At 39.1% G+C, this 14,475-nt stretch overlaps 1 protein-coding gene across 5 annotated transcripts in view; it reads right to left on the bottom strand.

Moving 5' to 3' along the window:
• Positions 1 to 14,475, bottom strand: part of Mast2 (microtubule associated serine/threonine kinase 2) — a 146,741-nt gene that overhangs the window by 95,077 nt on the left and 37,189 nt on the right. Inside the window, exon 1 of one of the 5 annotated variants that reach the window (XM_040756919.1) lies at positions 8,402 to 8,708. The exons of the other annotated variants lie outside the window; for them this stretch is intronic. Coding sequence (XP_040612853.1) covers positions 8,402 to 8,440 — 39 coding nt within the window. The 5' untranslated portion in view covers positions 8,441 to 8,708. Of the gene's footprint in view, positions 1 to 8,401; positions 8,709 to 14,475 lie in introns of those variants that run through there. 5 annotated transcript variants of the gene reach the window in all.

The raw sequence follows: 14,475 nt of genomic DNA, 5'->3' as shown, positions 1-14,475 counted from the left end.
GTAACCCCAGTACTTGGGAAATTGAAGCAGGAGGAATACAAGTTTGAAGCAGGTTACAGGCCAGTCTAAACAACAAAACAAGGTTGGGGAAAGAAGAGAAAAGAAAGGGAAGAAAGAAAGGAATTTAAAAAATAAAACAAAAAAACACCATCACATGAGGCTAATTCATTATTTAATCAAAACTATTTTGGAAATTCTTTAGAATTTACTGTATAAACAATCTTGTCTTCTATCAAGACTGAGAATTTTATTTCTTTCTACTTTCCATAGTTGCTATAAAATGAATATAAGTGCAAACATCTTGCCTTGTTTCTCATCTAATCTCAGGGGGAAAACATTCAACTACTTGCCACTAAATGTTAAGATAGCTTTTCATAAATAACAAAAATAATAAAGCTCCCCTCTAATATTAATTTGCTTAGAAGTATTTATTATTTTGTATAGACCAGACTAGCCTACAGCTTGACATTCTGCTGCCTAATCTCCTAAGTACTGAGATTCTAGGTTTGTACCATGTCTAGCTTATATCTTGATTTTCATAATGGATAATAGTATCTAGCTTCCTTCTCATAAAATCTGTCACATTTTTGTATTATAATTATGCTGGTTTCCCAAAAAGTGGCAAGGAGGTAACTGTTCTATTTTCTGAATGAACTTGTATAAAATATATTTGTTAAATCATAACTGTTCCCACAAATAAAATTATCTAGGCCTGGGGGCTTTTATTTAGGATTTTGGCCTCTGCTAGTGAGATCCATGATGTATTTCCTCTTCAGAAATAGTTCTTATCCATACTATATTTATACTATCCCCATTTGAATGTTTGTCTCCCCTTCATGATTCATATTTTACTTAAACTCCAATGTGACAGTATTATGAATCGGTTGGTATCTTTTGAAGTAAAATAAATCATAGGGGATCCTGCCTTCCAAATGAGATTAATGTCTTTATTAGAGGCCTCATTCAACATTTGGCTCATTTTGCCTTTCTAGATTCTGCTACACAAAGGTGAAGCAAAAATGCCCTCACCAAACATAAAATGCCTGGACAGTCATCTTAGAATTTCCAAGACTCAAAATTATGAGAAAATATCTTATCCTTACAAATTACCCAGTCGGTGGTATTTTGTTATAACAGCATGAATGGAAAAGGAAATAATCTACATAAAATACTGAAAATAACTCTTCCTGACTTTTTAGAGAATAATTTCACTGAGTACCATGGGCATAATTTAGGTAACAATGATAAGCAAGCACAACTATATAAAAGGAAACCCTTTATAGTACAGAAAGTTTATCAATAGAAATGAAAACATCGAAATTCATCTTACTGATCTATTTTCCTCATCACTTCTTAGACCTACATTTCACACACAAGGCTCCAGATTACCACATTCTGTGCCAAAGTCTTTGGTAGAAAAAAGGACTAAATTCTAGTAGAACAAGAAATAGCCTCTAATCTAGCAAGGGCAATAAAAGGCACAATGACTTCCCAATCTTTCTTAAACCAGGGAATATTAACAGTATGTTTGGTTTAAAAAATAAAACTACATAGTAAGAAATCTGGGTTTAGGCAAATAACCATAAGTTCTCTGACTCATCATCTTCTCTTAGAAACAAAACCAGTATTATCTGACAGTACATTCTAATATCAGTTGAAGCTCATCACAGCTTTCTCTGATCTGTGTTGTTCCGATTACTTCAAACACTCTGCATTCTTGATAAACTTTCAATTAGTGTGCCAAACACCTATCTCCCTTGAAATAGGAAAACAAAATTCCCTTAATTACTACATACCTCTTTCCAATTACTACTTCATCAAATGAAATGTTAGTCTCTAAAAACTATTGCTATTCCCCAAACTCTAATATATATTATTTCAAGAATCTCTACAATTTCATTAGCCACTGTAGGTCCTTCAAACTCATGCATTTGCATACTTCCTGTTGAAGATACTCCCCCCAAAAAAGAAAAAATTAGAAATTTTCTGATTATCCTGGGGCCGGGCGTTGGTGGCCCACGCCTTTAATCCCAGCACTCGGGAGGCAGAGGCAGGCAGATCTCTGTGAGTTCGAGGCCAGCCTGGTCTACAGAGTGAGTTCCAGGACAGCTTCCAAAGCCACAGAGAAACCTTGTCTCGGAAAAAAAAAAAAAGCTACTGATTATCCTGAAAAAACTTAAGTCCATGAAATATATTCTGAAGTCATAGAGAAGACTACACATATTAAATGCTAGAAACCATTTACTCCCTTTCATTTACCATAAAGCAAACTTCTGACAGTATTACACATGTTAAATGATGCCATGTAGGAATCACTGCTTATATATTTATTACTCAGTGTTCAAAATAACTAAACCCATAAAATATTTCCAAAGAAAGGACAAAGGCCAAATGTCCAAAGGCAATAACCACTACACCATGTAAATATGCAAAAGCAAGAGTCACAAGGCTGGTGCTTGTCTTTAAGTCCACAGTCACCAGGTTAGGGGAAGGGTTGTTGTCCTGAGATGAAAGGTGTAAACTATAGTTCTCTGTTAGACTGATTCACTCTTGTGTAGATCTGGGTGGCCTTGGACTCACAGAGATCTGTCTACCTCTTAATCCTGAGTCCTAGAATTAAAGGTAAGTCCTAGGATTACGGTTGCTGGGATTAAAAGTGTGTGCCTTTGCCGGGCGGTGGTGGCGCACGCCTTTAGGCCCAGCACTCGGGAGGCAGAGACAGGCAGATCTCTGTGAGTTCGAGGCCAGCCTGGTCTACACAGAGAGTTCCAGGACAGCCTCCAAAACAATACAGAGAAACCCTAAAAAGTGTGTGCTTTTAATATGTACCACTTCTATGGATTTGCTTTAATAAATCATAAATAATACATCACCACAGAGTCTCAACTGGCCATCTGCTTCCAGAGGCAGGACTAGTTTACAATCAATTGAGGTGCTGGCAAAGGGGTTGGGGGAATTCAGGAGATCCCCCAAATAACCCAGGCTTTATGCTGAGACTAAATGTTCTCTCCACAAACTGACAACCAAGCCCCACTGCTGAGGACAATACCCACACAACCAATTGAACATGAAGAAGTAGAGCTGGTGACTAAATGGAGCCTACATTCCAGTCTCTTTAGTGTGGGAAGATACTCTGAAGAAACATGGGCACCAAACTAGCCACAAAACCTTTGGCCTACAATTTGTCCTGCCTACAAAATATGCTAAGGCAGTGGTAGAAAGACACTTGTGGGAGTAGCCAATCAATATCTGCTCTGACCTAGGCTCACTCCAAGAGAAGGAACTTGTACTTGACACTGCTTGGATAAGCAGGAACTAGAGATTAGAGACTAGATAGCCTAGAGACCTGGGGTAAAAACCAAACACTACTGGTCTTAAAAACAAAAACAAAAGAACACACACACACACACACCATACACACACTAAAATGAATGATTCCTAATGTTACTCTGCTATACTCATAGATGGGGGCCTTAGCCAGTCATCACCAAAGAGGTTTCTTTCAGCAGCAAATGGGAACAGATGCAGAGATCCACAGCTAGACATAATGGAAAGAGTCTAAATTGAAGATCTCCATCAAATCCCTCCCCCTCTGTGCTCAGGGAATTCCACAGAAGAGGAACAGAAAAATCGTAAAGAACCAGAGGGGATGGAAGACAGCAGGAGAACAAGACCCTTTGAATCAACTAAACAAGGCACATATGAGCTCACAGAGGCTGAAGCAGCAGGGACCTCTGAGTATATATTATAGCTATTAGTTTAGTGTTTTTAATGGGACTCCTGACTGTGAGAACAAGTGGGTTCCCGACTCTTGTGCCAACTCTTGGAACTCTTTTCCTCCTATTGGATTGTTATTATCTCCAATTTAGATAGGACAGTTCTTCATATTATTATTTATTTTATCATAAATAATATGGGGGAGAGAGGAAACAGGAGAGCACCTTCAATTCACAAAGAACTCCAATGTTAAATGTTTCTCACTGCAGCTGTTTCAAAAGCAGAAAAAGAGGATGAAAGTCAAGTTTTACCATGAGACCTACATCTGAACTGCTTTTCATGCAGAACGGTCAATCCCTATACCAGATTAAGCTCCTTTAGAAAAGCCCCTCACATGCAATCTCCAGGCATCTTTTTAACAGTAAATGTATGGATGTGCAGTATATGATTTTTTCATTCCCTTCTTTTTGCAGCACAGAGAATTCCAGCCCAGGAATAACGCCATCACAGAGTAATAAAGCCAAGCTACGATTCTTCCAACTTGTGTCTCTTCTTTCACATAAATCATTAAATACTCTAGTATTTGTTATCACAATTTTGTAGCAAAATTATAGTAGTGTATTTTCTTTTACTTACTCAACTTTTTAAAAATTTCTTTTATTTTCAAACAGCTGATCTGAAAAAGGCTGCCTTCACTCACACTTGACTTGATTTTTTCTGCTTTTATTTTAATTTCCATTCTTTTAATATTCTTGATTATGTTTATCTGTGTGTGGGTATGTGCCCATGAGTACTGATACCCAAGGAGGCCAAAGGCATCAGATCCCCCTGGAATTACAGGTGATTGTGAGCCATCTGATAAGGGTGTTAGAAACTGAACTTAGCCTGGGCAGTGGCGGTGCATGCCTTTAAATCCGAGCAATCAGGAGGCAGAGATAGGCAGAGTTTGAGGCCAGCCTGGTCTACAAAGCGAGTTCCAGAACAGCCAGAGCTGTAACAGAGAAGCCCTGCCTACACACACACACACACACACACACACACACACACACACACACACACACACACACACACACACACACACACACACACAGCCACCCCAAGAGAAAAAGAAACTGAACGTAGGTCCTCTCCAAGAACAGTACACAGTTAACTATTGAGCCATCTCTCTAGTCTCTAGGCTTAGTTTTGGGGATTTTGTTTCATTGATTTGGTTTTGTTGATACACGGTCTTACTACGTAGCTCTGGCTGTCCTGGAACTAACTATGTAGACAAGGCTAGCCTCAAACTCAGAGATGTGCCTGCCTCAGCCTCCAAAGTGATGGGATTAAAATGTGTACGCTACTATGCTCAGCTTTTGTTTGTTTTTTATTAAACAGTCTTCTTTAAAGTCATTGCAGTTTTCTCCCAGAAGTTAGGAATCACTTAGTTACTTAGCTGTGTCATTTGTTTTGAGACACAGTCTCCTTATGTAGCCCTGGATGGCCTCAAACTCACAGAAGTACCTTGTGCAAGGACCAAAGACTTGTGCGACAGTACATCACATCAGGCACTCTCATCAACTGAACAAATCAGCATCTTTATAAAACTGCTGTCTTTACCATTATATACATCTTTACTTCTGTCTCTCAAAACATTTCATAGTTTTCTTACAATCGGCATGCTTCTTTGTAAAGGTTATTTTTTTAATATGGGGAAATTCTATTGTTAGAAATGGTGACGTATCTTCTATGTATTTTTAATTGGCTACTGCTAGTATATTAGAATATTATTTTTTATCTTATATCTGATAACTTTCTTCAGCTGTTTGAGACAAGTCTCATGTAAGTCAGTTCTGCCTAAAATTCACTACATAGCTGAGGTTGGCCATAAACTCTTGCTCTTTCTGCTGCCGCCTCCCCAGTGCTGGCATTACAGACTTGTGCCACCAAACCACTCCTAAACATCCCATTTTCTTTCTGAGAAGAGAGATGTATACCAGAAGGATCTCAATATCATTATATAGCTAACACAATTTAAACATATGCCATCACAGGCACAAGAAATCATGCCTAGTTTATACTTACTGGGATTCAACACAAGGCACATCCATGCCTAGAATGCACTCTTAACTGAGCTATATATACTTAGCCAGGACCTAAGCTTTTTATTTTAGTAATTTTTAGTTAACTCCTTTGGCATTTCCCGCAAACAACAACCTCAATATATCTGTTAGAATTTTTTTCTTTTTACTCAGGATTTATGCAGTTTTATTTTTCACTTATTATGCTGTCTAGAACTTTTTAAAAATAATAACAATGAGCCGGGCGGTGGTGGCGCACGCCTTTAATCCCAGCACTCGGGAGGCAGAGGCAGGTGGATCTCTGTGAGTTCGAGGCCGGGCTGGACCGATAGCCTCCAAAACAATACAGAGAAACCCTGTCTCGTTAAAAAATAATAATAATAAAAACAATGGTAAGAACAGATATTCTTTACTTCACTGTTGTGGTCATTCATATATTCAGCAAATGTGGCTTTGTACTTGGTCTATTCTCATCACTGGCTATATAGAATGGCAAACTAATTAGACAAAGTCCCTTCTCTTGGGGATATATTTACTGTGCTGCTTCTTCCAAGAAATCTCATAAAGAAAGTTGGTAGGATGAAAGCAGCTTTTACCTTGGCTGATTTTCTGAAAAACCTTTAGGTAGTCTAACTTATTTCACAAAATTAATATGAGTACTTACTTAACTAGGTATACAATTACCTTTAGTATGCTTAGGCATAGAAACCTAAAACTTGCATGCAAAGTTTTATTTCTTTGAATAACTGAACAATCTAAACTACTGATTTTCAAACACTGTTTCTATTTCAAAATGTGTCAGTGCCGTCTTCTAGAAAATAAACCTTAAGGTAATAATAAAAAAGAACATAAAGCTATTGAAAACAAAAACGCCCTCCAGCTATGTAATCCTACGGTTTGGTACTCTCACTAGACAAAAATAGATTCAAAAGAAAGGGCTTCAATAAACAAAGTAGCAGATCTTGGAAAAAGCCTTAGTGGGGGGGGTGGGGGACACAAAAACAAAAACTTAAAATTCACCACCAGAAGAATAGGATTCCATTTGTAAATACCAGCAACTCAAGAGAAATACATATATATTAGGAATACAATTAAGTATCTTTTATAAAAACTATTATTTTTAATTAGCAGTTATACTTGCCTATACACCATTACTTATGGGGGGGGGGGGTCTTCTGAATACTTCTTAAATGTATTTCAGAATTTTCCTAAGACATCAATTGACAAATCACTGAATCAACTATTGGAGGAGACAATGTAACCCACAGGTGTTTGTGATATGACTTTTGAATTTGATATGACTTGCTGAAGAATTCAGTGGATGTTCTTCTTGGCTTTTGAGTGTTTTCAATACAAAAATATTAATAAGACCACCATCATGAAGCTGGAGAGATGGTTCAGTGGTTAAGAGCACTTATTGCTCCATCAGAGGACTAGAGTTTGGATACTGGCACTCCGTCTGGTGGCTCACAAAATGCCTATAACTTTAGTTCTGAGGTATCTGATGCCTGCCCCCACCACAAAATGTCAATCTCTGTCTGTCTGTCTGTCTGTCTGTCTGTCTGTCTCTCTCTCTCTCACACACACACACACACACAGAATAAAAAGCATAATCATAACTACGAATACCATTTGCTTCAACTTATTTTAAGTTTACTATCCTCTCCTACATACATTCTTTCTGAACATACTAAGAAATCAAAATAAAATTAATTCACAGGAATTAAGAGGACCCAGTGTGCTTTTGGGAGGGTGGAGGATAGTTTTACAAATGTAAAATAAGCCAAACTAAATATTTTTCACAACTAGATCATCATAAGTTGGTTAACTAGCTAGAATTTATACTGAAACCATTATTGTATCAATTGTCAAAATACAATCAGTGATAAATTAGCTGATCTTATCTGCATCGTATGATAAACATCACCAAATTTGAAAGAATATGACAAGTCATTTTAATGCTAAAGGTACTCATTATAATTAAATTTAAAGTTTTCTATTAGTCTCTGTATTTCCTCTCAAGTCTTAAATACCTTTGCCTTTTCATGTACCAAATATTTAGGAACTGAGGAAGATGGAAGATGGATGGACAGATGGATAGATGGACAGATGGACAGACATAGACATACAGGCAGACATAAATGGATGACATATATGCAAAGATTTAGAAAAGTTCTTAATATTTTATACAGAATCAAATGCTATACATACATTAGGGGGAAGAGACAAGTGTGATGGTCACAAATAGAATGTTTACATATCTAATGTTGAAAATTAGGTTTGTATCCAATATAGGTTTGATTCAATTGATCCACTCATTTAATTCAATGCAAGTAAGGACAAGCAGCATTTTTCTATCAAAAGTAATAATAGCTAAGCTAAGGTGTGGTAACACTCCCTGCAATACTAGCTATTCAGGAGGTTTGAGAAAGGAGAATTTGGAGACCAAACCTGAACAATACAGCAGGACCCTGTTTAAAAGAAAAGAGTATCAAGGTATATATGACAGAATAAAGAACTTAATGGCATACCCCTACCCTGCATGCACTGAATAAAATTGCAACAATGTGATACAACTTCAAAAGGCATTAATAGTATTCTTTTAAAGGCTTTCTTTGACTCACCTGTAACCCTCTCCTTCTCAGAATACTGGAATCATCCATAGCAAAGATCAGACCAAAAAAAAAAAAGCCACTCCCCAGACACCAACAACTACTAGCTCCTACTTACTGCTGGATAAAGAGATACAGTCCATTCAGCACAGCAGGCAATACCCAGTAACCCACCACACTGCTAATCCAGCCAGCATCAGGACATAATTATCACCTAATACTAAGAAATATTGAAAGCTCTCACTAGAATCAAAGCAAAAACAGAGAATATATTTGACATTTGCTTTCCTTTTCCATACAGAGCTTCCTTTGTCTGAAATTATCTTTAATACCAAAAAAGGAACAAAGATCCCAGGAAAAGAAATTCCAATCTTTGCTATCCAGACTTCACTGCTTATTAAAAAGGTTTGGCAAACAAAACAATAGTCTCCACCTACAGCTACTAAGCTTATAAAATCCGTGTCACGTTTTTCTTTCCAAAAATAAAACTGCTCCACATCCATTTCTGAAGGTAAAAAAAAAAGAAAAAAAAAAAGAAAACGTATTATTCTGCTGCCTGTTTTCAGGCTCAAACTCATGCAAAAACCAGTTATTGTTTTGGCTAAGTCGGCAAAATTCCTTTCATCCTTTGTACAGACAAAGCAAATGTCAGATTCTTTCGATACTGTCACAAGCTCTTTTGTTTCTGTATGCTAGATACGCAGATCTTCTTTTGGACAGTCTTGAAGCCTCTTTCTCTATCCCTGCCCCCCACCCCGAAGCCCGGATCACTGCTAAGGTTGGTCTCATTGCTCTTTTATGTCCTTGTGAGGAGAAAGTGCACGTGTTGTGAGTTCTGAGCATGGATGATTTTATTCATCTATTCATCGCTGACAGTGCTGCCACAGGAAATGTTCCCCATTCCTCCAGATGTCTAAAAGGACACAGCAAGCAAAAGCTTAGCTTCACCCAAGCTATAATAAGCTCAGAATTCTTTCTTTGGTCACTGCCTGCCATACTTACAGTGGGACTTCTGCCAAGTTTTAGGATGTCTATTCCTTAAATCATGGATCAAAACACTTTACAAGATTTCAAGAGCAAAAAGGTTAGCTTGTATTGTAAGATTGTGTCACTTAAATATTCCTAAGTGTTTAAAATTTCTAGCAAAGTAGGAATTGTTAAAATCCTGGTAAACAATGGAACTTGGTGATTTTTCTAATAAATCACAGGAAAATTCATGAAAGTGGGACTACATAATCAAGACGATTGATATATTATCTCCTAATTTACAACCATTGTTCTTCAAACCACAATACACACTGCAAAAACTATTAACCCCACAAAGTTCAGGAATTAACTCAAATTTCTGTATTTTGACAGAGAAAGGTATGTGCAGAACACCTGAATCAGCCTTTTATAATCTCTAAGGAGTAAACACAACAACAGCTATAGAGCAGATTCAGTCTGTATCCCACAGGAGGAAAAGCCCCCCTCCTATAGCTATAACAACTGCAACCAAGTCTGGAGATTAAAGGGAGTCCTCTTTAAAAGATCTTTTTTTGATCCTCTTACAAACTGACTACTGGAACAAGAGTTAGCCTCACTGCTGAAAATAGCACAGAAAACAAGATGCATCTCTCTCTCACTCATCAAAAAATTTAAATCCTTTAACACAACCAATGTAGTTGTTCGTTGTAAAAGCTAATAAATCCAACCTCCTTCTTCCATTTCCTCTTTAAACAACTAGATTATATCTAGTGGAAAAACAAACAAGACCTGAGCAGACAGCTGATTTGCATAAGGTGTGCAACTTGGTATATTACTATCTGCAAAGTCACAGACTTTTAAAGCCATAGAATCTATCAAACTACCTTTACTAGCCAAAACATATATGAGGAGAAATCAAAGAGGAATTAATTCAAATTCAATTTGTAGAAATATTTTTAAAGTACATTCTGATAAGCTGTTCAGATCAAAGATTCAAATCTCCTACCTATTAAGGGCTCATTTATTATGCTAACTCCTGAAATAGAGATGAAAAGACTAATTATTTTTGAGTATATTCAAGAAAAGCTCAAATCCTCAGTGAAGCCAAAGAGAAATAAGTAATGACCTAATATGAATCCTATATCAGGTACAAAACAAAGTGTACAGGGGTTAAAAGGAGTTAGTTTATCACACTGGGAAAGCGGCAAAAAAGACTTCCAAGGAAAATGTCACCTGGTTACTGAAACTAATGTTTCAGAAATACCAGTGCTTGCTTGTAACAGGACTTCATACCTAAAGCATGTGCAGAATTGAAAACCTTTCAACTGGGCATGGTGGCACAAACTTTTAATCCCAGGTCTCAGAAGGCAGAGGCAGGTAGAATTTCTTGAGTTTGAGAACAGCAAGTCTACAAGCAAACCAGGACTACATAGTGAAACCCTGTTTTTGGTTTAAAAAAAAAAAAGCAGCTAAATAATGGCCCCTTTCCTTGACATTCAAAGCCCCCATAATCTACAAAAGAGTAGATTCTATCTCCATCCCTTATTGAAACAGAAAGAATAATACAGTATTTCTGAACATATTCCTCCTCAAATACTTTCTGATTAAGCACCTTGTAAGGTTGTTAGAAAGGGGCCACTGAAATGATATTTTTAAAAAAGAAAGTTCATCTTTGAGATTTATCTTATATTTATCTTATATATTATCTTATATTTATGTATGTGTGCCTGTATGAGTTATGTGCACATTTGTGCAGGTGCCCACAGGGGCCATGTAGGTTCCAGGGATTAAACTCAGATCATTGCTAGTCTTGACAGTAAGCACTGCTACTTACTGAGCCATCTCATTGGTGCTTCTTAAATTGAGTATCTAGTAGGCCAGACTGTACATTCTGCCCAAAATTTCCTTTTATAACTTAACAGTTCATTAATTTTTTTTCAAAACTTTGCAACCTTCTAATAAATATTCAGTATTAAAACAGCATTTGTATTTACAGTATACTTAAAGTATTTACTACTGAGTAACTGAAGGAAACTGAAGATGAGTTATCAGAGAACTAGGAAGAAACCCAAGACTGAATGCTATGAAAAAAAAAGAGCAAGGTTAACAGTAAAACAAGCTGCTCTTTTTTGGTGGTTTTTTGAGACAATGTTTCTCTATTGTTTTGGAGCCTGTCCTAGAACTCACTAGGTAGACCAGCCTGTCTCTGCCTCCTGAGTGCTGGAATTAAAGACGTGTGCCACCAATGCCTGGCTGAGCAGTCAGTGAGTGCTCTTAACCACTGAGCCATCTCTCTAGCCCTCTTATAGTTTTCCTATTTCACAGAACGAATTGCTTGATTTGGAAGCTTTGGCTCCTTTACTGTAAGGTTAAACTTGTACTTGTTTAAATGTTCCTCATCTTGTCTCTGTTCATGCTCTGCATCCCAGCCCGTCTAGCCAACATTCATTTGTTTGCCTGGGAAGGAAACAAAGAGTTGAGTGGAGGGGCTGCAGAGATGGCTTCTCACTGTCTCCTCTTTCAGAGGATTTGGGTTCTGTTTCTATAACCCACATGGTGGCTTGCAGCTGTCTGTAACTTGAGTTTTAGGGGATCCATCACAGTCTTCTAGTCTCTTCTGCATGCAGGTAGGGGCACATGCTACCTTCAGGCAAAATTCTCATACGCATAAAATAATAGATTAATAAATTAATAACATCGGTTGAAGCTGTCTAAATATTTCTATTTACTCTCAATTTGCTCATCTCATACAAACTGTACAGCCGACTGTTTCTGGACTTTGGCTTCTACCACCCATGCACCCACCCCCCTAAACTATTAAAAAGATTCCAAGGGTTTCCAAAACTGTACAATCAAGGGAATCTTCTTTGGCAATGGGCCTCCTACGCAGCTTGTTTTACTGTTAACCAGAGGACATAGGTTCAATTCCCAGCACCCACATGGCAGCTCACAACTGTCTGTAGCTCCATTTCCAGGGGATCTGACACCTTCACACCAATGCACACAAAATTAAATTTAAAAGAAAAGAAAATTATCAGATAGCAAGAATATTGGAGACTGAAAAGAACTAAGATACTGGAAAACAAAAATATGAACAAGAAGATTCAGGTTAGCCGATAGTGGTAACACACGCCTTTAATCTCAGCACTCGGGAGGCAGAGGCAGGCAGATCTCTGAGTTTGAGGCCAGCCTGGTCTACAGAGCGAGTTCCAAGACAGAAACCCTGTCTGAAAAAAATAAGAAAAAAAAAAAAAAAAGGAAAGGAAAGGAGAGAGGGAGGGAACAGTACATCATTGCCAAATATGAAAACCTGAAGTATGGCTGTGAATGAAGATGATGTTGTTGGCCACCAGCACCAGCTCCAAGGAGCCTAAGAGACCCCTAGAGGCTCCAAGGGGAGATGAGCACGAGGAAGTGGTACTGGTGGTGGTGGAGTCTGCAGAGACTACAGTGTCCCTGGAACAACTAGAGAAGAACAGGTCCTATGGGAAGATGCTTTTAAAAAATAGACTCAAGAAATTGGAAAGAAATATGGTGGAACAGAGCCATGTGCATGGGGGAGCATAGAAAAATTACAGATCCTTGACAAATGGTATGGGAGCAATATGGGGGCACAGCTGCAGCAGACAAAGAACATGGCATTAATGAACAGAGCCATTCCTAAGCCTGAGGGCCAGCCTGCAACATGGAGCTGCCACTGCTGCCCTCCAGGCTGAGAGAAGGAAAGCAAAGAATCCCAGGGATGCCTGCAGGCTACAAGCACAACAGTCATGCCTGGTGAGCCCTGGGGTGGCTGGCACTGAAAGCAAGGAGGTATGCACAGTGTGAATGTTGTGCGACATACCAGTTTGCAATGCCATTTACACAAACAAATAAGCAAAGGGGGGGTGGGAAAGATGGAGGAATGGAGCAGTGTGCGCAGTGGAGAGGTGAAATTAGAGCAGTGACAGGTAGGGGGAAAGGATGCAATGGATGGGAAATCATGTTGATACTGAACAGGGCGGGCAGGGTGGTATGCAACTCCCTGGAGATAGCTCAGGCTCTGCCCACAAACAGGCTGCCCAGACACACCAGCATTCCGTCTCAAAGCAGCAATAGAATGAAGATGGGGGACAGTCCATTTTCTTGACTGGGCCTCCTTGAAAGTCCTCCATAGTTGATGCTGCCCCTAGAAGTCATGTTGGTATCCATGATTCATGCTACATCTAGGGTATATGCTGGCATCTGTGGTCCTTGCTGCCACCCCAAACCATGTTGATTCCCAAGAACCATATGGACGTCCATGGTCTGTGCTACTGCTGGAGACCATGTCGATGTCCATGGCCTGTGTCTGCGACCACACACCATGTTAATATCCATAATTCATGTTGCTGCCAGAGACCATGTTGATGTCCATGGTTCATACTGCTACCCATAGCCATGTTGGTGTCAGTGGTCCTGCTGCAGCTGTGTTAATGTCCATGGTCCATGTTGCCAAAAGTCATGGGGATGTCCAAGATCTAGGCTGTCACCTGAAGCCATATTACTATCTGAGGGCTATGTTCTGCTGGAGTCAGGTTGATGTCTGTGGCCTCCTGTGCTGCACCAAGAGCCATGAAGACCGTGTCATCGTGGTCTGTGCTCCCACCTGATTCCATGTCAATGACCATTGTCCATGCTGTGACTGGGGGCCGTGTATATGTCAGTGGTCAGTGTTTCCACTACAGGCCAGGTTGATGTGTATGTGGCCCGTGCTGCTACAGAGAGCAATGTTAGTGTCCGTAGCCTGTGCTACCACTGAAGGCCATGTGAAAGTTCATGGTCTGTGCTGCCACCTGAAGCCATATTGATGTATTTAGCCTGGGCTGACACCTGAAGGCCATATTGATGTCTGTGGTCCATGCTGCTGCCAGGGGCCAAGTTAATGTCCATGACCCTGCTGCAGTCAAGAGAATGTGCTGATGTAGATAGCCCATGTAACCACCAAAGACTATGAGAATGTGCATGGTCTGTATTGCCACCTAAGGCCATGTTGATATTCATGGCCTGGGCTGTAAACTGAAATCACGTGGGAATACATGATCCATCCTGCCACTGACTGTAAAGGGCAAGGAAGCTTATTTTGCAGTGATATCGAGGAC

This window comes from Mesocricetus auratus, unplaced genomic scaffold (assembly GCF_017639785.1).
Source record: "Mesocricetus auratus isolate SY011 unplaced genomic scaffold, BCM_Maur_2.0 Super-Scaffold_100014, whole genome shotgun sequence".
Lineage (NCBI taxonomy): Eukaryota > Metazoa > Chordata > Mammalia > Rodentia > Cricetidae > Mesocricetus > Mesocricetus auratus.
This window is presented reverse-complemented; position numbering and strand designations above follow the sequence as displayed.